We start from the raw sequence: 21929 nt of genomic DNA on the forward strand, positions 1-21929 counted from the left end.
GCCAACAACTTTTCATTACCAATTAATCTATTTTCTCATTATTCAATCAATCGTTTGTTCTATAAAATGTCAGAAAATGGTTAAAAAAAATGTCCTTCACCAAGGTGACACATTGAAATTGTTTTTGACCGACCAACTATTCAATCATATTTTTAAAAAACAAAACAAAAAAACACAGCAAACCACCAGAGAGTCACTTATGAGAAACTGCAATTTGTTCAAAAACTGAGTTACACAGCAAGACTAATAGATCCCAATTTACTCTCAACAAAGCGCACTACTGCTTCATATTTTCACAGCTCATCAACAATTAACATGATCCCAGTTCATATTGTGTAAACACATGCAGCTGAGACAAGCATATTTTCCTATCTGTTGGCTAGACTGATAATTTTCGGCATGTACCGTGCCCTTACTTGCACTTTTAAAATCCTCTTTTTTCCCAAGCAATTTAAATGGAGAAACCTTTCTGGGCAGAATGAATTATCCTAAATATAATTACAGCAATCCAAAGCACTCAATTACATTTAAGCTGTGTTTTTGTGACTCTGGGATTCTCTTGGTCTTTGATGCCTTGTTGTAGTGTAGGAGCACTACATAGATAAGCTGCTGGTGTATAAAGAAAGATGAATACAAAGGGTCAGGGTCAGAATATGCATCATTATGTGTCGGTGGATACGCCTTGATTTACTTATGCATCATCTCAATTGTGACGGAAAACATGCATTCCCACATCGGCCCTCAGGGTTGGAATTACCACAATGAAGCACATCCAGCAAAGTATGCCAGTCCTGTATTTAGTAGCAGGACTTTAAAGTATATATATTTAGAAATGTAGTTTAAAAAAAAACAATTTATTTTATACAAAACAAAATGGACCCAGTAGGCCTACCTCTCGTCCCACAGTTTACAAAAATAAATTCACAGGCAAGCAAGCCTTAACACCCTCAGGGTAAACAGGTGTGCTGTCTAGCACTCAAGAAGCAAATCTCATTAAGCACATGCACACACACACACACATTTATGTACAAAGCACCTGAGATACAATAGCTGCCAAGGGGCTAATTTGAATTCTGAACCATAGTGTTTTTACAACCGGCAGAGTATAATAAGGGCAATTGTTCCTATTGTAAACACAGTTGTCAGATCAGCTTCTGTGCTTTCTGCAAGAATTACCTGCAGTGAATTCAAGTCTGTCTGGTGTTGAGTCAGCACCTGGGAGCAAAACACCATGAATGTAGTGTTTTAGGAAAACTTTTTTTGTTGTTTTTACCTGAGGCCATACAGGTTTCAACTCATTACTTAAAAAGTACGAAAACAAAGGTCCATAACTTAATAAACACAGCGTGACAAAGTAACAGTTATAGAGCACTTGGAAGTCACAAAATAGGATGTCAGCTGCCCTGTACAAAAAAAAGGGAACAATTCTTGTTGTTGGAGTGTTACAGGTTGAAACAAGCTAATCATTTTTCATTTAAGCCTTATTCTATCTCATTAACAGTTTTCCCCTCAACAGCTTCAATAGAACAGATAATAAACCAAAAAGATGCTGGATGAAGTTGTGAGTAATGTGTCAGTTTCAGTGATGAAGTGCCAACACAGAAGAGGTTGCACCTAAGTGGAAAGTCCCACATCCAAAATCCAACAGAAATTCCCTTATTTCACCTGGTGTTTGCCATTAACGCAGTCTGTACAGCTGTGGAGGGATTTGTCTCGCTCTCTCTCAAAAAAAAAAAAAAAAAAAAAAAAAGTGGATCCAGTGAAGAATTATCATTTCCTGAGCGTCAGCATGGCATTGACGTCCCACAGCAGGTTCCTCATCTGGTCCATGAGAACCTTCATCTCCTGGTTCTTCTGCCGCACCTTCTGCAGGTGAAGCACAAGACATATGACATTCAGTCAAACTCTTCAGAGTGCACGAGCCACAGCTTTAGCATTTTATCATCCTTTCAGGACAGAACCTAGTGTACTCTCTGTAAACATCACTGATCTTCTTAATCAGTAATTGAGACTTGATTATATGTGCTGGAGGAGTTTGGGAGTAAAAAAAAAGTTACTTTTAACTGGCTTGGTACTGAGGTTGTTGGTAAAATAAACAAACCTCAGGTAAGCCTTTCCTCTAAAAAATGTTTCCTGAAAAAGCCTGAAAAATTGATCACACCAGAATATTGAGTTTAATGTTAAAAAAAACTAAACAACAAAAAAAAAAGGAAAACAACACCCTGAGTTTGAAAATTTACTTAAGCTGCAAAGGATTTCTCCCATAGTACCAAGTGGGCACTTAGGCCTATGTCAGTACTGCCACCTAGAGGCTTTTGCAGGGGATTTTTTTTCTTGCTCAGTTCAGAACAGCTGACTGACTGTTCCCTCATTTGGTAATTTAAACCTTTTTCCATCTTAATAAAAATATGTGGAATGAGTGGGTTTTTTTGTTTTCAAAGTCTGTTTTGAATTTTAATATCAAAACAAATGTCAGCCTGTCTACCAGTCTACTGGTGTTATTTAACAAGTGGCAGCAGTGTAGGACCTTTACTTTGTGATTGATCCAGTAGCTCTTAAAATGTCTGGGATTTTAAAAAATTTCCCACCAATGTAAAAAAAAAAAAAATTAAAATTATCACTTATTATTAACTGTTCTATAATCTGAGAACAGCACTTAAGGTAGGGCATGACACTACCCTGATGCAAAAATTGATATTGATTGATATTAAATATTTGGCTGTTAATTAACCACCACTTCCGAGTCTGACTTTAGACAGAGAGAAAACAGAAACACACCTCTAGAACTTCTTTTCTCTCCTGGTTGACAGCAGAACTGCAGGGCTCCACTCTGACAGAAACCACCTCCTCTCCAACATATGGCACAAGCTGAAGAGAGAGAAGACACATGGAGAGGTTTTAAAATGGTTCCTCTCCTCTTTCTTGGTAAGAATGCATCAGGTTTTGATACATAACAAAGACAAGATAAGAAATACACAAGAAATACACTGACAAGTTTGTTCTCAATCAAGCCCAAATAAAAAGCACAGTCCATCTTCAGCGTTATATTACATGGCCATTGCAGTTTTTACAGTAAACTGACATCTAAACAGAAAATGAGGGCTTCTTCCTAACCTCTGCTGGCCCCTCCTGCAGGTCAGTGGTCATCTCCACACAGCGTTCGTAGAGGAGCCGAAGCTTTCGGAAGAGCAGGGCGAGCTGCCGTAGGTGTTCCTGGAGCTTCCCAAAGCGGTCCTGGTACATCGCCTGGCTCTGAGTCACACCATTAGGAAGCTACATCAAAGACACACAACGTCTCTCATCAGTTAAAGTCTTGGTTACATTTTTGGTTCAGATGGTTGTGTATTGAGCAGAGAAAGAGGAGTTGTCGGTAGACAGGAGATATTTTTAATATGACGGTATTAGAGCTGTAAACGAATAGTCTATATTCAGTGAAATAATCGAAATGTGAGAAAAAAAAAAAACAAACACAGACATTTGATTGTGAAAATAAATACTTGACTGTATTAAAAAATAAATAAATAAATAAAAAGCCACAACTACCACGGCTGCCTGGCTTGCCAGTTGGCTCCTGCACTGAATGTACTGCATGACAAACAGGAGTCACACAACGTCATTTTCATTGATTGAAAATGAAATGTAGGTCAAGCTGAAAGGAGCAAATAATTCAACAACCGTCTGGTAATGATGGCAGAGAGTTCTCAACCCAACTCTACAGTAGAGAGAGTGAGTTGCACTCAGAGCAATTTAAAAAATGCCATTTGGAAATACTTTGGATTTTGATTCACAGATGGCAAAATTGTGGGATGCAGCCTACCATTCCAGCACTAGCAACCTGAGGGAAAATATGCACCCAAATGAGCACCTATTCATGGCATTCAGTCCTTGGTCCTGATGTGGCTCACTTGCTCTGAGTTTTCAGCTCAGAAAAAAAAACGCAGTTTAATGGACAAGGACAAGCTGGAAGAGGTCAGCGATAAACTGAGAAACACAGTAAGAGACAATTAGAGACACCAGTCAGGTGGAGGTGGAAGGATGAGTAAGACAGATGCTGACAAGCATGCCAAGTAGATACACCAGAAAGGAAGGACAGGACAAATACATACTGACAGGTGTGTGTGGACATTAACTGAATAGCTGATGCTTTTCGAGCTTACAGGGTTCTTCTATCCTCTGACAAGAGACGGTAAAAAATACACTCTTTCTCATTTTAACATTTTTCTCTGAGTAGCTATTGCAAAATATGTCAGAAAGCAAATTAAGACATTTTGTACATGAAAATTGTGATCTATCATGACAGTGAAGAACTGGTAAGTCATTTTAATCTTCTGGCCTGCTCATCTGTGCAGATAGAGGTGGACAAAACTATTGTTTACTAGTTAGTCAACTATTTGTGAACCCTAACATTTGAAGGTTCCAGTTTCTCTATTGCAACAATTTGATGCTTGATTAAAAAATGGTTCCGTATTTTTTTTTTTCAAATTTGTTTTTGACAAAAATGAAGCAACTGCAAAACAACACCTTAGGCTTTAGTAATTTACAACTTTCATTTTGTAAAAATAATCTAAACTAAATCATTATTTCTTTATTTATTCAAAAACATAATATTTTTACTTTTAAGTTTAATTCTAATTCAGCATGAACAAAAAGTCCTAGCGGTGCTCAGAATCTGAGGTTTAAACATCAATACTTTCAAGTATCACTCATTAGTAGAATATCGTGTGATATAGTTGAAAGCTTCAGAACTAGAGATGAAGTATCTACAGCTAGCTGACACATGGCAATGTTCATTACTTGCGTGGCTCGTGTGATCTGGAAGATCTCCATGGTGCGAGTAACAATGTCCTGGACGGTCTCCTGTCCAATCCGACAGAGAAACACTGGGGAGATCTCTCTCAGGGCTCCCTGAGGGGGTATGGGCTGCTGACCTTGGGCTGAGGCAGCACTGGGGGGCAGGTGGGGCTGCTGCTGAGGAGGCATCCCTGCCATCCCCGGCTTCTGAGGTAAGGAAGCTGCCATCACTACACAAATCTGTGGGAAAGGGATGTGATTGAGTACATAAAGGTGATAGCTCAATAAAGCACATCTACAGAGTTATTTGCATTGATGTCACAAGTGGCGTTACTCGCATGTTAATCAGTGGTGGAGGAAGTATTCAGATCCTTTACTTATGTTAAACTACTAACATCACACTAGAAAATACACCCTTATAAGTAAAACGTCCACATTAGTTACATAAAGTATTTAAGTATAACCAGGAAAATAGTACTTGATGCAGAAACACACACACACACACACACACACACACACACATTCATACATTAATACATATATATATATATATATATATATATATATATATGTTTATATGTATATAGAATAACAGTACAACACTCAGAGGCCATTTTTCTGCATCATCTGTCTTTGGATTATTATTACTCATACAATTATGTGTAAGGTGTAAACGGGATTTTTCTGTTGAGGTGTAGCCATTTTGTAATTATTTTATATAACACTACAAAATTAATATTTTCATTCTAGATAAATCGATTGATTGATTGATTGATTTGTAAATTCATTAAACGTCCATCACAATTATACCTGAGACCAAAGTAGCAAATTGTCACATTTGAGAAACTGCAAAGTATCTGCAAAGTTAGCTAAAGCTGTCAAATAATTGTGGTGGAGTAAAACGTTCAATATCTCTCTCTGAAATGTAGTGGGGTAGAATAATTAAGTAGTATGAAAAAGAAATACTCAAGTAAAATGCAAATACCTCAATACCATAGGCATATTTATGAATATTTATAGTACTTGAGTAAATGTACTTCGTAACATTCTATCACTGTTAAACTCGTTATCCACTTTCAACTGAAAGTGTTTAAAACCATAATACAGCATACGATGTACTCCACTCTATCTACATCACATAAACTGGAGTTGTTAACAAAAGCCACAAGGCCGAAAATTTAATTCTTGTATGCACTAAACTTAAGATACTCATGGAACAGCGTTTTGAATGACTAAGACAGAAGCTAATCCTTGTAGCTAACCAAGCCTAGCCTGAACAAAAAAGAACCCATAGAGGAAAGCTTAGCCGCTAGCTAGCTAACTGCGTGGCGAGTGCAGAAAACCGCTTACCTAATTAAATAACGTCCTTTGGCTGGATGCTGTGCAAATATATCCAGCTTGCTTGCTTGTTGCGAAAAATATCGTTTGCTTATCTATTATTTTAAATAAGACATAATGAGACCTTTCCACTGATGTTTCAGAAAGCTCAGCGCGTTATTGTTTTCATGACGTCACTTCCTGGCAGAGAAAGACACATTTCCCACCACCAGGTGGAGACCATAAAGTATGGGTTGGAGAGGGTAATTTGTGAGTAAATATAGTGAACACAAAGGAGTGAACACCAACCTCACTACAGCACAGCTGACCTTACACTAAGAGCTGGGGCTTAAAGGGGGCTGTGAAGTACTGTTGGGGCGTTTAATTTTAACTATTAAATCATAAGCTGTAAAGTACTAGATAAATGTAGTAGAGTAAAAGTATAAAGGAGTACAACTACTTTCAAGTTACAAAGTACAGTAATTTATCAAATGAACATAGTTACACGCCATTGTTACTTATATTTAAAGATATCATAACATGAAATATACCTACTTCTCTGCATTTATGGAAATACTGTTTGCTCAATGTATTCAGTCCTATACAGTAGTAGACAATGCATTTTTGCTTATACACAAACAGTTAAAAAACCACTAACTTATTGAGGTATCTTCACATAGAACCAAAAATAGCACACAATAATAGACATTTGTGGGTTAAATGAAGGTTGTATAAGTCTTGCTTGCCTTTCAGCCAAGCCAGACCAATGAGGTTGAGTGATGGCAATTCATTAGTCAGTTATGTGTTCAGCTGCTTTCTCTATTTGCTAAATCAATGTAGCAGGCTTTATCCATTCTTTGAAGGTTGCATTTATTGTGATGGTCCAGAATTTTTAAGGAAGTGCATTTTGTTTTTTTCATGTGGTGTGGTTTAGAGTTTAATAGGGCCTTTGTCAACGTGAACAATGAGTAATGGCCACATAGATATCATCAGCATTTGATGAAACAAATGGCAGTAATGTTTCATTATTTCATCATTTTTATTTCTAAGTGTCCAAGAAAAAAGTGCGCAAAGAAACTGGCAAGTATACAGAAAAAAAAGAAAAAGAAAAGGCGAAAGCTGAGCTATTTTACTCCCTACATTCTGTGTCACAACAGTAAGTCATTTGTATCCTGTTTTAACTCTGAACTGATGAGAACTTTTTTCATAATTTACTGTACAAATTATAGTAAAGTTACTTTAGTTAATTAACTTTTTTGTGTCCCAAAAGACAATGCTGCAAAGTATGTATGGCTTAAAGAATATCCTTAGTTTATTTTGTTCATGATTTACTGTATATGTCGACATAAATCGAATCACATGTTATGTAGCTGTAGCTGACAATAACTGATATTACTTTACAGAAAGTATGTCTATTTATAGCCAGTAAGCCAGAGAAATGTCACAACAACTAAGGCTATTGGATGGATTATGATCAAAGTTTGCACTGACGTTCATGATACCTAAAGGATGAATTGTAATAACTTTAGTGAGCCCCTGACTTTTCTTCTCGCACCATCATCAGGTCAAAAATATTAATTTGTGCAATACTTTGGTTCATAGCTGTATACCTTTGCAACTAATGACGTTCCCATCAACATCAGCCATATTTTGTGTAGTGCTAATCAGCAAATGTTAGTATGGTAACATGCTAAACAAAGATTGTGAACACAGTGAACATTATACCTGCTAGACATTTGCATGTTATATCATGAGAGTACCGATGTTGATGGTGAACAAAGGTACCAGTATAACTTGTTTACTCTTGTTTTGTTTTTATATTACAGAGTAAAAAATTTGCATTTAGTGTTTTATCCTTTTGTCTTCAGAATCAACACATTCATGAGGAATTTGGCATGGTTTATAAAATGGGTCCTTCATGACTTAAGCATTTAATGCTCTAATTTGTCTCTTTTGTAAATCATCGGTTGTTCAGTGTTGTAACAATATGCTCCAAAGTTAGGCAATTTTGAGTACATATGAACGTGATTATCTTCTGAGCATCAAATGAAATGTTTACAAGACCCCTCTTCCTCCTTTTAACTGCATTCTCTCACCTTTATGGTTGAATTCTATGCACCTGCCAAGACAGTAAAACATGACCTAATGCAATCAGTAAGTCAGATAAAACATGCCAAACAAAAAGCAAAAAAATGAGGAAGAGTGCGATGCAATGTTTAAAGCTTAATTATTGACCTTCAGGTATTCATTTGGAGCCCATCATCAAACAGAAATGTAGGAAAACACACACACACACACACACACGCTAAATATGCATCTATTACAGCAGTGTCTGAGGACTTTAGCACTGATGACACGGAGCACTGGGTTATCTAAAAGAGACATTAAAATGCACAATACCAGGAAATATTCAGCATGGTGATAACACTGCTGATAAAGCACCACAAAGGACTGGTTGTGATGTCGTAGCAACCAGAGGAACCTGGTACAGGAACAAGTTTGCTTCCCTCTCTAGCCTTGAGATTGTATGATGATGATGATGATGACGATGATGATGATGACAATGATGGTGATGATGATCATGAGAGAAAACTAAAGGCATCTGTGTAATTTTTTATGTGCTTTGGTTTTTGATTTGATTTTGTTTTTAATTAAAGTCGATAAAACGTATAGCTGCATATACACTCTTTTTTAATCACCTGCTTTGTATAGATTGTAGGTTGCATTTGTGTGCGACAGTATCAGTCTTAACTTTGAGTTCTGGTGAGAGTTGTGCAACTTATCACTTGAAGCTGTCCTGTCACACCCCTCCCTCTGTCATCTTTAAGCTTATAAAATCAAAATGAGAGGGACTGTCTGTTTACTTTTACTAAAGAATACACAAGTCAAAGTTTTATGGGAAAATGAACTTGATCTAATAAAAGGTACAAGCTGCTATATGTTTTGTGAATCACTTCTACGCTTAAAACTGCAGCACTTGCACCTAGTGATATTCCAAAATTGATTATTTTTCACAGAACCAAAATGTTAGTCTGCTGAGGCTTTCACATCATCGCTTTGTTTCATATAAAGTGATAAGATGCCAGTTTTACCTCAAGTATTTGTTCAAACTTGATATCAAAAGCTAAATATCACAGGGGCACATTCCTTTCTGCTTGCTTCAGTTGCACTAACAGCTCCTCTGGCTGCAAGTCAACAGACAAGGTGAAATCAAACGTGCCTTATTCACCAAGTCTCCATCACAATAATCGTCACTGGAGTGGAAAAAGATGAAAGTAAATACAGCAGGATTCTTGTATTATCAACGTAACCCCTGGAAGTCTTTACTGATGGGTTTCTGTGGTTACATTCCATTTTTAGGGGAATTACCTTATCAGATCACAAGTTTCCCTTAGCTGACTTTCTGTTCTCAGGTTTCTCCCTTCTGTATCTGAGCTTGGTCGAAAGTGAAAAGTTGAATATGAAGAGGAAAAAAATTAGCTTCCTATTTCTATTTAAATGCTCTGAACAAGTACCAGCTTATATTCTTTTTGGCAAAACATAAGGATTTGAAGTTGTTAGGACATGGAAATATAAATGATCAGTATTATGTAATTGTATAATAATTATTAGAGATGAGATTCTAGTCACTAACAAGACAGTAGAAGCTGTAATCATCATGTTATGACTCGAGTCTGACTAATAGAGGTCAAATAATAGTGCCACTTCAAGCCACATTAGTTTTATGGAAACAAGCTGCAAACACCACACTGGTATATATCAACTTTTTAGTTGATATAGCAAAATTGTTTGCAAACATTGGCTTGTTTACACATTCAGCAGACACTGAGCAACATAAGCACATATTTTGAGTCACAGTTCTAGCCACCTGGAGAATGTAAGTCTAATATGCACTCTCCTTTTAGCCCTGTGTTGGTCTCCACCAACCCCTGAGAAAATCATCTGGTGCTTAAACGCTTCACTAAATGTTTTAAGACCACAACAAAACAGTTTAGAGCTTTCGTGCTGAAAACAGATTCCTGCTGTGGCTAAAAATGCCGTGAGAAGCATCAACAGAGAAAGGAAAGTTACAGGTTGGAAAACCCAGAAGAATTTGCTGAAAGACACGAAAAAGTTCTGTATAGCTGCGTGGAACTGCAGAGTTGGTGATAGTTCTCCTTTCAAGTAGTCATCCATAGATAGATTGTTGATAATAAACAAATAGATATATAAAATATTGATTATAAGACCAGCAAATTGTACCAACATATTATTAAGGTTCAGTTACATCTTTTAACTCAACGTTTTTTGCCTTTGAAATATGACTTTTCTCAAGTGTTTTTTATTTTTACCTTGTGGCACAGAAGAAATTTTGTTAGTTATATAACAAACATAACACATATTTCAGGAAATCACAACTACTGAAAAATAAAGTTGCACACAACACACCCAGCCCTGTTTATATAAATTTTAACAATCAGAGACAAAATAAAGTGTGGTAATATAATATATCCTGTAATATGGCACTTCTCTGTGATGTGAGAAAGTTCAGGATGTCCAAATTCTCTAGCATAATTACAGCAGTGTGCTTTAATCTCCAGGGTTGAACCAGTCAGTATTTGTCAAGGTAAAAACAGTGTAAGTGTAAGCCTAGCTTTAGACATTCAGTCAGAATACAGGGAGTAGATTTATCCACACCTAATTCTAATTTATACATCTCTTATAAAATTATTAACACAGGTCAGGCTGGAAGTGCTCCAGAGTAGATGTGTGTGTGATATTTTTTTTTTCTGCACAGCCCTCCCTGAAGACTAACACCATTATCAGCATCAGTGTTATGGAGAGCCGGCAGGTATAAAAGGACAGACAGAGAGGTGGGGACAGCCATAAAGCTCCAGGGGAATAGCTGAAAACCAAGATGAAGAAGACAGGGATGCTTGTCCTCTGTGTGCATTTGACCTTCATGTTACTGGGCAGCACTGAGGTAAGAGACACTTTGGAAACCTGGTGGAAAACATATTATGGGACAAATGACCTGAGTTTCAGTCCACATTCAGAGGACTGTGATGGAACACTGACGGGCAAACAGTTCATCCTCTCTGACTGGTGAACACCGGTTGAACAGCTAATTTATGTGGATTTTGAGCTTAAAGCTCAGTTGCCCTTTGTTTTTCTATCTTAAGTGTGGTTACATTCAAATTAGCCAGAGAGGTAAATGAAACATTTAAATGCATCTCAAAGTCAAGGTAAATTTTAATTTTTCCATTTGGATTGTATTTACTACTGAACACAAAAGTTCGTAGTCCATCTCTCTCAAAGTAAAATAATAGGAACACGAATAAAAAAAAAAATGTAATTGAAAATTAATTCTTGACCTCAAAAACAGTAGTCATCGCAAGGTCCATTTAATAGTATGTCTCATGATCTTTCCTTTCACTCTTAACCTTAACAATAGCAAAAAAAAAATTAATAAAATTGGATAAAACAAATTAAAAGCAAAATAAAAAGTAGTTAGTCAACATATTTCCTTTTCTACCATTTTCTCTGAAAACTGAGTGTTGCTAGTCTTGTAATATTGAATTATTATTTCACTTGTCCCACATCTGCGTATCAATGACTAGGAAATTTATTTATAGTTCCCGCACTGCTACAATCCTGTGAAACTGAATATATTAGACCTACTTTACTTTGTCAGCCATCACTAATCCTTTCTTTTGCTGCTGGTGGGAGCCACTTGGTGTCGGGAGCACTCCCATTTCCAGAGCACAGGTCTAGACTGGAGGGGAGATGAAATACGACAAAGAATGAAGGTAGTCAGGGGGACAATTATAAGCCAAAGAGTGCAGGGCAAACATGCGCCGCAGGCCTCTATCAAACACACTGATATGCAAAGTATGGTAAATTACTTCATAACCCACGTATTCAGCTGGAATAGCAATCGCCTGACCTTTGCATGATGTGGCTCTGAATGATTTGTCACATAGAGACACACTGTACTGCAGGAAGGTCTTTATCTGTGGCATAGATTGAAAGCATGATACAGACAGGAAATGCGGACAGTATAAGCTGGTGTTGAGTGAGGAAGCGAACAGAGCGATGTGATAAGTAGGCCACTACAGACAAGAATCTAATTTTATCTCCTCATTACTGTTATAATATTATTATAAAGTTATCATGCCTGGTACCATCATCTTGATCACACACATTACATATTTTCTCACTCACTTGTAGTTGTATCTCGCCATGCAGATAGATGTTTCCACTGCCTCCCCCATACAGTGGAGGAATTTCGTATGTGGGCTAAGAGCACTAAGAAATCTACATTTAAAAACATTTGTTTTTCACGGGGATAGTTAAGCAATTGATTTGTGAAAGAGAAATGAAATATTTCGCCTAGCATAGTTTAAAGGGGGGATAACAGCTAGCTCTGTCCAAAGTAAAAAAAAAAAACGAAAAAAAACCCCAACACCTTTAAAGATCCCTAACACCTTGTGTCTCATTTATTGAAGTAGTTAACAGACAAAAAAATGTCAAGGGAAACTGCACGCTGAAACTGTTTTGTTGCTACCAGCGGGACGCATAGACTGTGACTGCAGCTTCGTAAAGTTTGTAGACACAGACAGGTGGCCAGGTGTGGTATCACCGCTGCTGTCCGGAGACCAAAATCTAAAACTGTGTGCACTGATTATTTAGCAATACCACGCTGACGCTGTTGTTTGTCAAGAAATAGATCCATCATGTAACTCCCTCAAAAAATCATAAATATTGATGTTTTCACATTCACGCTCCTTTACGGGCTAATTAAGATTGTGCAAGACAGCGTTTGGGTGGTTTTAAACTCTGGACAGAACCAGGCTTTAGCTGTTTTCCCAAGCCTCCAGTCTTTATGCTAAGCTGAGCTAAAAAAAAAAAATAGCTTCACTTCATTGAGATATTCCTTTAAGAAACAATGCTCACTACTTGAAATTTCATCATTATTAAAAAAGCTGCTAACAATGAGGTGTGTGGATTATCCAGAGAAGCTGGGACATTGTTGCTGGAAAGACATGATGCTGTTTTAATGTTTAAATATATTTTTTATTGCTGCGACAACCACAAACATTAAATCTCATCTGTCTCCTGCCCATGAGAAAATATTATGTTTGTATATACTATGACTCTGAACTTATCGCATCTCTTCTGCACTGCAAACTGTTGTTTTCTTTCACAGGGAAACATGTCAACCGTTTGCAGCAACTGTTCAAGTACAACAATAACAGTAAACTCAACGACCACCAGACCTACATCAACCACGCTACTGCCCAGCAGCCCCTCCACCCATGTGACCTCCAGCAGCTCCACCAGCAGTGCTGTAACCACAAGCTCACCTCCCACCACCACCTACTCCTCCCCCTCCTCCCCCTCCTCTCCCTCCTCCACCTCCTCCCCCTCCTCCACCACATCCTCGTCCTCCACCCCCACCTCCACCTTAGCCGTCACCTCAACCTCCACAGCTACCACTACTACGTCAAAGCAGACCACAACGTCCTCTGGATCAACTCAAAGCTCTACAACCAAATCATCCACCACGCAGGATTCTCCAACTGTGAGTGTTGGGAGTGTTGGCACTAACACTTCAACAAATTCAACTTCAAGTCCGACAGCAGGGTCTGCTGCTTTGTTCGGGTGCTACAGTCAACTGCTGGTGCCTGTCATCTCCATTCTCATCTACAGCGCAGAGGGCTGAAAGTGTACAACCTCCACCTAAGGGACTTTTGTCCTTTATATTAAATCCATAAATCCTCCTATGTATTAAGGGAAAAGTTCACAGATTCACCTTTCCTCAATATAAATGTTTTGATTTTTGACTCTCGGAGCCTCTTATTTAATGGCTCATACTATGACTGTCACACATTTAGCATACTAATGCTATGAAGTGCTTTGTTTGCACTGAGCTCTTTTCCACTTTTACCAAGGCTTCCCCACACAGTCTCTATAAATGATGTGTAACCCCATGCTTCAAATGTTAAAACTATGTTTCACAAAATACTTAATGTAAACAGTGGCTATGAAACTTCTCTGGATTTTTGTGGCAAATAAAAAGGTAATTGAACTGGCATTGGACTCTAAATGTATTCTTCAAAGTAAAAAAATAAAAGGACACATATTGGGGGGGAAATGATGGAAACATTTTTCAGAAAATTTCAATAGAACTGGATTAATCCTCAGTTTTACTAAAACTGATGGCCATGGTAGAATCACAGCTGCAACCTCATTTGCATTTAGGCTTTGATATTAAAAACAAATTCCATTTAATTCAAACAGCGCATTTAAATTCAGGATGTTCGAACCACCTTTAAGATTTAGTTTCACTTCTCTCTAATGGCTCTGCCTCAGCGTATTTCGGACATGACGACAATTCATTTAAATATATTTGTATAACTTTTGCACTGTGTGGAGTATAATAAGAATGAGCTAATCATTTTGGTAAAATGTAGGTTTCAGGTTGTCTTGTTGCATTATATTACTGGAAAAGTTCAAACTTAAACATGGCTTTGTATTACAGTTGAATAGATTTGAAACAACAGGGGAATTGTTATGATGAAAGGAGTAGGGTGTGGTTTAAATGCAGTAACAGGAGGATAAATCAGTGCACAATTATCGATATCAGTTGTATATTTGACTTAACTTCCATCTGATTTAACTTCATTATCCTCAGAGTAAGAAATTCACTGGGATCCTGATCCACAAGGCTGCGTCAAAGAGAGCCAACTCATTACTGAAGAATTCTGCTTTTTACTGCGTCTCATTCAATAAGATGAAGTATTAACAAATGATCTCAATCTTACATTCACCAAAGGATAAAAATAGCTGCAGTTAAGCAGTTGGAGGAGCTTTGCAGAACAAAAGACAGCAGAGAAGTGGTATCTCTTACATCCATATCTGGATTGATATCACTTGGCTTAGTTGGGGGTTTTGCATTTGTGGTTCATCACTGGGGTGGAGACTGAGGCCAGACTTCCTGAAAGAAAACAGGTATCAGGTGAATAATCTGAATACCTTATAAAAGGCCAGCCTCTGTAAAAATACACATTTTACAAAACTAGGACTCTCAGCAAGGACACACAAGTGCATGACTGGCCTGAACCTGAAAGAGGTTTTAACAAGCTATCTCCAGCTTTCTGTTTATCTTGAAGAGGAAATCATCTTTCATCCAATATGAAATCCAGTGTCCTTGGGCTGTTTTCACTGACTCTTCTGGGATTTGTCTGCGCACAGGTAAAACTCATGTAGTGTAGATAGAAAGGGAGATAAACATGAAGCTAAAAAAAAAAATTGTAACATAAAAAGTTCTAATATCTTTAATAAATGAACAGATTCACCCCAATAAGTCACAAGACATATTCATCATAGTTAATATTTTGTGCTTTTATTATTCATTAATAATGTTTTTTTGTGAAATCACTACCAGTTTTGAATCTGAAACCTGGTTTTGTTAGTATTTTTACAATACAATACAAAATTTTATGCTCTGTAGCATCAATTACAATGTAATGTTATATCATTAATGTCTTTTTCTGTCTCCTCTCACTCTCCTTATGCACTCAGATCTCAGAAAAGGCATCCATCACTCATTACACCACCATCACTCCCATGGCCAAGACTAAGACAAACAACAACAACAACAACAACGACAAGAACAACACTACCAGCAACACCTCAGGAGCCAATGCCACCATGTCCAATACCACCACCAGCACCACGACCGGGACCAGACCCACAATGATGACGGGCAATGGCGGCACAAATTACATGACCATCATGACAACGAAGAGCGGACAGAGCCACGTCTTCACCTCTGTCAGTCTACTGTTTGGGTCTTTTGTTCTTCAAGCACTTTGGCAGTGAGCGCCCTCCTGAGGCTCAGAGATGGAGTGAGTCTTCCACTGCACAATCCTGCTTCACACTGCCTTGCAAATCTGATGTTACTGTAGAGTGTTTGCTGTAGAGGAAATAGATTTTCAGTTGTTTTGTGTTTAAAAAAAATGTGGTTTACGAGATTATGAAATGATTAACGAGTCACAGTGACAGAGTCAGCTTATTAATTAACCAACAGACAACAACTTAGACAGGTCGGTATCAGACCTTGCATTGATATGCGATGGAAAAAGCGGCAGCCCATGAAACATAATGAGTTTAGGCATGTTTGTTTGTATTAGAGAATGACATATCTTAACCATATTTACATTTTATATATACTGTAGGCCTATTAATTGTCGTGTGCAATAATTTATTCAATCAAATATATTTCAAGTATATGAATATAATATAAATTAATAAACATATTGTCATTTTTATCTACATGTCACACTGTATAGTAGTTGTGTAGATTTTTGAAGCAACTGTTTTTGTGTGTGTGTGTCTTACTATAATTATTCATACACAGTAGTACAAGTGGTAATGTGAGTATTTGCTTTATATTGTTATATTAAAAAAAACAATAAACATTGAATAAACAGTGAAATATGTTATTACTCTATTACAAACGTGTAATATTTGTCGTTATTTATTTAATAATATATATTTATCAAGATGAAAAAGAGCAATGATTATGTTTGAAAATAAAAATCGAAAACATTTTTTTCTTTTCCACGTTGCACATTTTTTAAAGCAAAGAGATTAAAAACAAAGCTTCAACATCCGATATGAATCATGGATATGCTCCCTCTGTTCTGTCTAACAGGTTTTTATTGGCACGACACTCTACAGACAGTAGTCAGTCAAGGTATTGTATTGTGTGGTAAAATAATGGCTGAGGTAGACCTCAGAGAGATAGAGCTTATTCAAGAGGGAGGCTTTTGTTGTGCTACTGTATAAGGAAGATTTGACATCAATACTGAGCCAACACCCAAATGCTGGACTATATAGCTAATCTTTAACATGACAATTCTTATCATATTTTCCTTAAAATGAGAAATGCATTTTATATTCTTCAGGTTATAAAAATTTAAATATTGTAGGACTAGTTTCAGAATCAGCTCACATAACATAAATACCATTACCACACACCACATGGTAGAATGGCCTATTACAGTAAGTCCATGAAAGAGGAGCAGGATAAAAAGGTAAACAAGCACAATGACCCTTCAGTGAGTCAGCAGATTTAGTCATAACGATGACGTGTCCCTCTTGTGATAGAATGATCTGGTGATTTTTAAATAAATCAAACCTCAAGCAATGTTAAAGACATTATGTAAACTAGAAAGTGCAATTTCTGAAAAGAAAAAGGCATTGGGATTGTTGGCTTCTGCAAAAGCTGAAGCTAAATTGCATTTCTTGAATGTATAGAGAAGCAGTTGAAGCAGTTATTAGAAAGGGAAAAAGGATGAAGAATGAAAACTGTGGTGTAAAAAAAGTTGAATGTGTTGTAAAATGTGAGTTGTGTAACTGAGTTGAAGTACGTGCAGACAGAGAAAGCTGCATTGCTTCACGCGTTGCCTATCACTGTAAATCCCAATCCGCTATAGCAACATGAAAGTTATGAGTAAACCTGACACAATAACCTTTGTCTGACTGAAGTTCGACAAAACTTTTTTTCTTAACTGTTTTGAGCATTAACTCTACATCTGCACTGTTGTAGCTGTTAAAAAATGAGTTGGCGCGCTGAGTACCAAGCTAGCTAGCTAGGGAGGCAGCTGCTCCCTCCCTCCGAGCTAGCTGGCTCTATAATTAACACAGCTAGCCCCCCACCTTTCCTCTTACTACTCTCCTTTGTCTTGTCTGCCTCTATGATCTGGACATCTATTAGCCTGGTTAGCCATGTCTCTGCTTCACTCCCAGTAATCCCTCTAATGTTGAGTCGGTGTCGCCAGCTCATCCTAATCCCTGCTGCAGACAATGGCTACATGGCAGAACGCAAGACAAGCCATGAGTTTGATCATTTTGCTGAGTCTGTTTGATGTAATATAATAACAAAATATGCACACAAAGGGAACACAATAGTTGCAGAAAAAAAGAAAAAGAAACGGATAAAAAAGCTTGGTACCAAGCTGAAGCTGCTGTAGCTAGCTGCCACTCCAGCAGTGCCATCTTGAAAATTGTCTCTCTTCACAGATCTTAAATTACATAAATAAATGGTAATTGTACTCAACCTTTACACTTAGAGTTTTTTTGACAAATTTTTATTTATACTAAAAATAATAAGTTGGTAAAAACACAGACAGTTTTGTGTTTTTGTTTTTTAAAGTGAACACATTTTTTTTCATTTCACTGAGCAACATGATACTTCTCAAATAAACACTAAACAACTGACTAGATATTTTTACAATCCCACCAATAAGAAAAGTAGCCTCACAAGGTCCACAGCAAAGATGCTGCACTTGTTATGTAGGGTTATGAGGAAACCATTCTTGATTCCAGTGTGTGTGAACATTCAATCAGTATGTAGTGTGTTGCTTAGACTTTATTGGCATCATCAGCTCACTATCAGAGCAGGAAATAATAAGCCAGTATCATGTTTTTTTCTCAGATTAAAACCTACATTCAGGCTCTCAGGATTTTTCTAGAATTAAAATGACCTTTATCCTGTGACTCAAACTCATATGAGGAAACAAAATTGAAGCCTTTTCCTGTATCTGTTTGTCAATTATCGACCTTGAGGAACAAGGCTAAATTAATCATTTTATCTTTACGATTAATCTAAATGCCGCAGTCCATTGGACATAACTGCACTAGTGACTATTGTCTACTACTAATAGATCACTTATTATTTTTCAATCATCTATTTTTCAATCAGCTCCATCAGGGCAGGGAATTTTAATGGAATGCCATATATATTTATTAACGTTAAAAATTAAACAGGGTGTCAACATCATGGTTACAAAGTAGAATAATTTCAATCATTGTTTAAGCCATAAAAAATAGAAATTATTAAATCTACAAAGTTTCCTGAAATTGAAGGTGAGCAGATGAGAAAGACAAGCACTCACTGTAGGGTTAGCTCTAGGGGATTGTTATAATATCATAAAAATGAATTGTTCAACTAATAATTGACTAGTGTCATAAAAACTTTATATATTTGATTACTTTAACTCTATATTAATTTTTAACTTAAATATTTTTAGTAACAGGAACAAGGTGTCAGTGTGAGTAGTTCCTAATCACTGCAAAGGACAAAGGTGAGAGTTATCGAAACTTCACAAAGAAGGATGCCCTATACTAACACATGCATGTTTCTTACACACCTCCTCAACCAACCTGGATCCAGATTTTATGGCATACTGTACGTCATAAATTAGCACCTACCCCTCCTGATATATTCATAGTTTCATATAAAAGAGAAAACAAAAGGTTTCCATTCAGTCTACCAGAGGAAGGTCCCAGAGGTGAATTATAATAGAAGGACTTTCACAGGATTACAGAACCCATCAGCCTTCCTTCTTCCTTCATATCTCAGGCACATCTCGGCCTCCTCTTGGCTCTCCACCATGAAGATACTGGCTCTAGGATTTTGCACACTGGCTCTGCTGACATTAGCACAGGTAACATACTCATAACCTTTTAAATGACCATACTGTAGATGGGAATGTCATTGCGGTTGAGTCAGTCTGCTGACTTGCCCCATTGTCCTGAAAAGGTCAGATGAGTTTTTCATGTAATTTAAAAGGTCTTGAACAGGCATCAAGTCTTTCTTTTTTAAGTCATGGTATCACAGTATCATATTGCTGTAACAGTAAAATAGGAAAATGTTTATTGTAACTGCATAAATTGTTTAGGATTTTCAGTAAATAAATACATAATCATGAAGGCTCAGTTTTTAAAACTGGTCTTTGTGACTTAATTTATGTAACAACACTTTGTGCAGATGGAATACATTACAGGTTAGCAAAAGAGCTGAAATGAATCTCTAATACATTGCAACATATAAAGAGTGCTAATGTTTAATCATTTGAAAAGTAAAAAAAACAATGCACTATTGTTACACTAGGAAAAAAAGGTATTCTCTTCCACAATGACTTGAGTAAGTTATGTCCTTAGATGGATGGTAAGTACGGTAACATATGTATTGTTGGTTTTGCCATTTGGAAAGGATTTAATACATTGTGTCAAGGGAGGTACAGAACTATTTAGAAAGTTTAATTTTATCATTTCTTATTCTGTACTCTGATCATCATCATCCAAATACATGAAAATGTTAACAGGGACATTTTGTACTTGTCCCTTGTCTGACATCATAATCACAACCAGCGGTTCCTCTTCTTTTATTGCAGCAGTTAATTTCTAAACCATAACTATATCTGGCAGGTGCATAGTAGTCTGTAAATGCAGGACTCCTGTGCTTGGTATGGTATCTAGACCAACAATTTACGATAAACTTATTTGTTTGGATTTACTTGCAGGTGAGGCAATTTGTTGTCCATTTTTACACATTAGTGCAGTACTATCCAGCAGTTTTGGCTGCAATGGTATTTTTTGGTCAACAAAGAACTAGATTTACACTGACTGAAAGGATTTTTCCACCCTATTCCCAATTAGACTTCTGTTGCTGTCACGACACCTGGAGCAACGACTATATCTACTTCTCCAACCACCACTACAACTGCAACACCAACTACTACAACAAGTGATGCAGCAACCACGACGACAACTGCGACACCAAACACTACAACAACTGCTGCCGCAACCACCACTACAACTGTTACACCAAACACAACAACAACTGATGCAGCAACCACGACGACAACTGCAACACCAACCACTACAACAAGTGATGCAGCAACCACGACGACAACGGCGACACCAAACACTACAACTGATGCAGCAACTACCACGACAACTGTGACACCAAACACTACAACAAGGGATGCAGCAACCACGACGACAACTGCAACACCAACCACTACAACAAGTGATGCAGCAACCACGACGACAACGGCGACACCAAACACTACAACTGATGCAGCAACTACCACGACAACTGTGACACCAAACACTACAACAAGGGATGCAGCAACCACGACGACAACTGCAACACCAACCACTACAACAAGTGATGCAGCAACCACGACGACAACGGCGACACCAAACACTACAACTGATGCAGCAACTACCACGACAACTGTGACACCAAACACTACAACAAGGGATGCAGCAACCACGACGACAACTGCAACACCAACCACTACAACAAGTGATGCAGCAACCACGACGACAACGGCGACACCAAACACTACAACTGATGCAGCAACTACCACGACAACTGTGACACCAAACACTACAACAAGGGATGCAGCAACCACGACGACAACTGCAACACCAACCACTACAACAAGTGATGCAGCAACCACGACGACAACGGCGACACCAAACACTACAACTGATGCAGCAACTACCACGACAACTGTGACACCAAACACTACAACAAGGGATGCAGCAACCACGACGACAACTGCAACACCAACCACTACAACAAGTGATGCAGCAACCACGACGACAACGGCGACACCAAACACTACAACTGATGCAGCAACTACCACGACAACTGTGACACCAAACACTACAACAAGGGATGCAGCAACCACGACGACAACTGCAACACCAACCACTACAACAAGTGATGCAGCAACCACGACGACAACGGCGACACCAAACACTACAACTGATGCAGCAACTACCACGACAACTGTGACACCAAACACTACAACAAGGGATGCAGCAACCACGACGACAACTGCAACACCAACCACTACAACAAGTGATGCAGCAACCACGACGACAACGGCGACACCAAACACTACAACTGATGCAGCAACTACCACGACAACTGTGACACCAAACACTACAACAACCGTTGGGCCAACCAC

General features: G+C 37.8%; 2 protein-coding genes across 2 annotated transcripts; one reads left to right on the plus strand and one right to left on the minus strand.

Annotated features, from left to right (window-relative positions):
* Nucleotides 1–838: 838 nt before the first annotated feature.
* Nucleotides 839–6285, minus strand: LOC111223349 (mediator of RNA polymerase II transcription subunit 30-like). Its single transcript, XM_022747453.1, has 5 exons — nucleotides 6142–6285; nucleotides 4795–5031; nucleotides 3115–3273; nucleotides 2779–2868; nucleotides 839–1866 (listed from the first exon to the last, which is right to left on the minus strand). The coding sequence occupies exons 2-5, from the start codon at nucleotides 5017–5019 to the stop codon at nucleotides 1771–1773; spliced, it is 570 nt and encodes a 189-aa protein (XP_022603174.1). The 5' UTR covers nucleotides 5020–5031; nucleotides 6142–6285; the 3' UTR covers nucleotides 839–1770.
* A 4698-nt stretch (nucleotides 6286–10983) lies between these two features.
* LOC111223405 (A-agglutinin anchorage subunit-like) lies at nucleotides 10984–14173 on the plus strand. The gene is made up of 2 exons (XM_022747532.1): nucleotides 10984–11071; nucleotides 13298–14173. The coding sequence occupies exons 1-2, from the start codon at nucleotides 11006–11008 to the stop codon at nucleotides 13811–13813; spliced, it is 582 nt and encodes a 193-aa protein (XP_022603253.1). The 5' UTR covers nucleotides 10984–11005; the 3' UTR covers nucleotides 13814–14173.
* Nucleotides 14174–21929: the final 7756 nt, after the last annotated feature.

Source organism: Seriola dumerili, unplaced genomic scaffold (assembly GCF_002260705.1).
Source record: "Seriola dumerili isolate Sdu_G_001 unplaced genomic scaffold, Sdu_1.0 BDQW01000110.1, whole genome shotgun sequence".
Taxonomy (NCBI): domain Eukaryota; kingdom Metazoa; phylum Chordata; class Actinopteri; order Carangiformes; family Carangidae; genus Seriola; species Seriola dumerili.

Coding starts and splice junctions, on each gene's coding strand:
- LOC111223349 (XM_022747453.1), bottom strand. CDS start 5,019: ATGGCAGCTTCCTTACCTCAGAAGCCGGGGATGGCAGGGATGCCTCCT. Junction 3,274..4,794: donor AGATCACACGAGCCACGCAA/GTAATGAACATT, acceptor TCTTTGATGTAG/CTTCCTAATGGTGTGACTCA. Junction 2,869..3,114: donor TGCAGGAGGGGCCAGCAGAG/GTTAGGAAGAAG, acceptor CTCTCTCTTCAG/CTTGTGCCATATGTTGGAGA.
- LOC111223405 (XM_022747532.1), top strand. CDS start 11,006: ATGAAGAAGACAGGGATGCTTGTCCTCTGTGTGCATTTGACCTTCATG. Junction 11,072..13,297: donor TGTTACTGGGCAGCACTGAG/GTAAGAGACACT, acceptor TTTCTTTCACAG/GGAAACATGTCAACCGTTTG.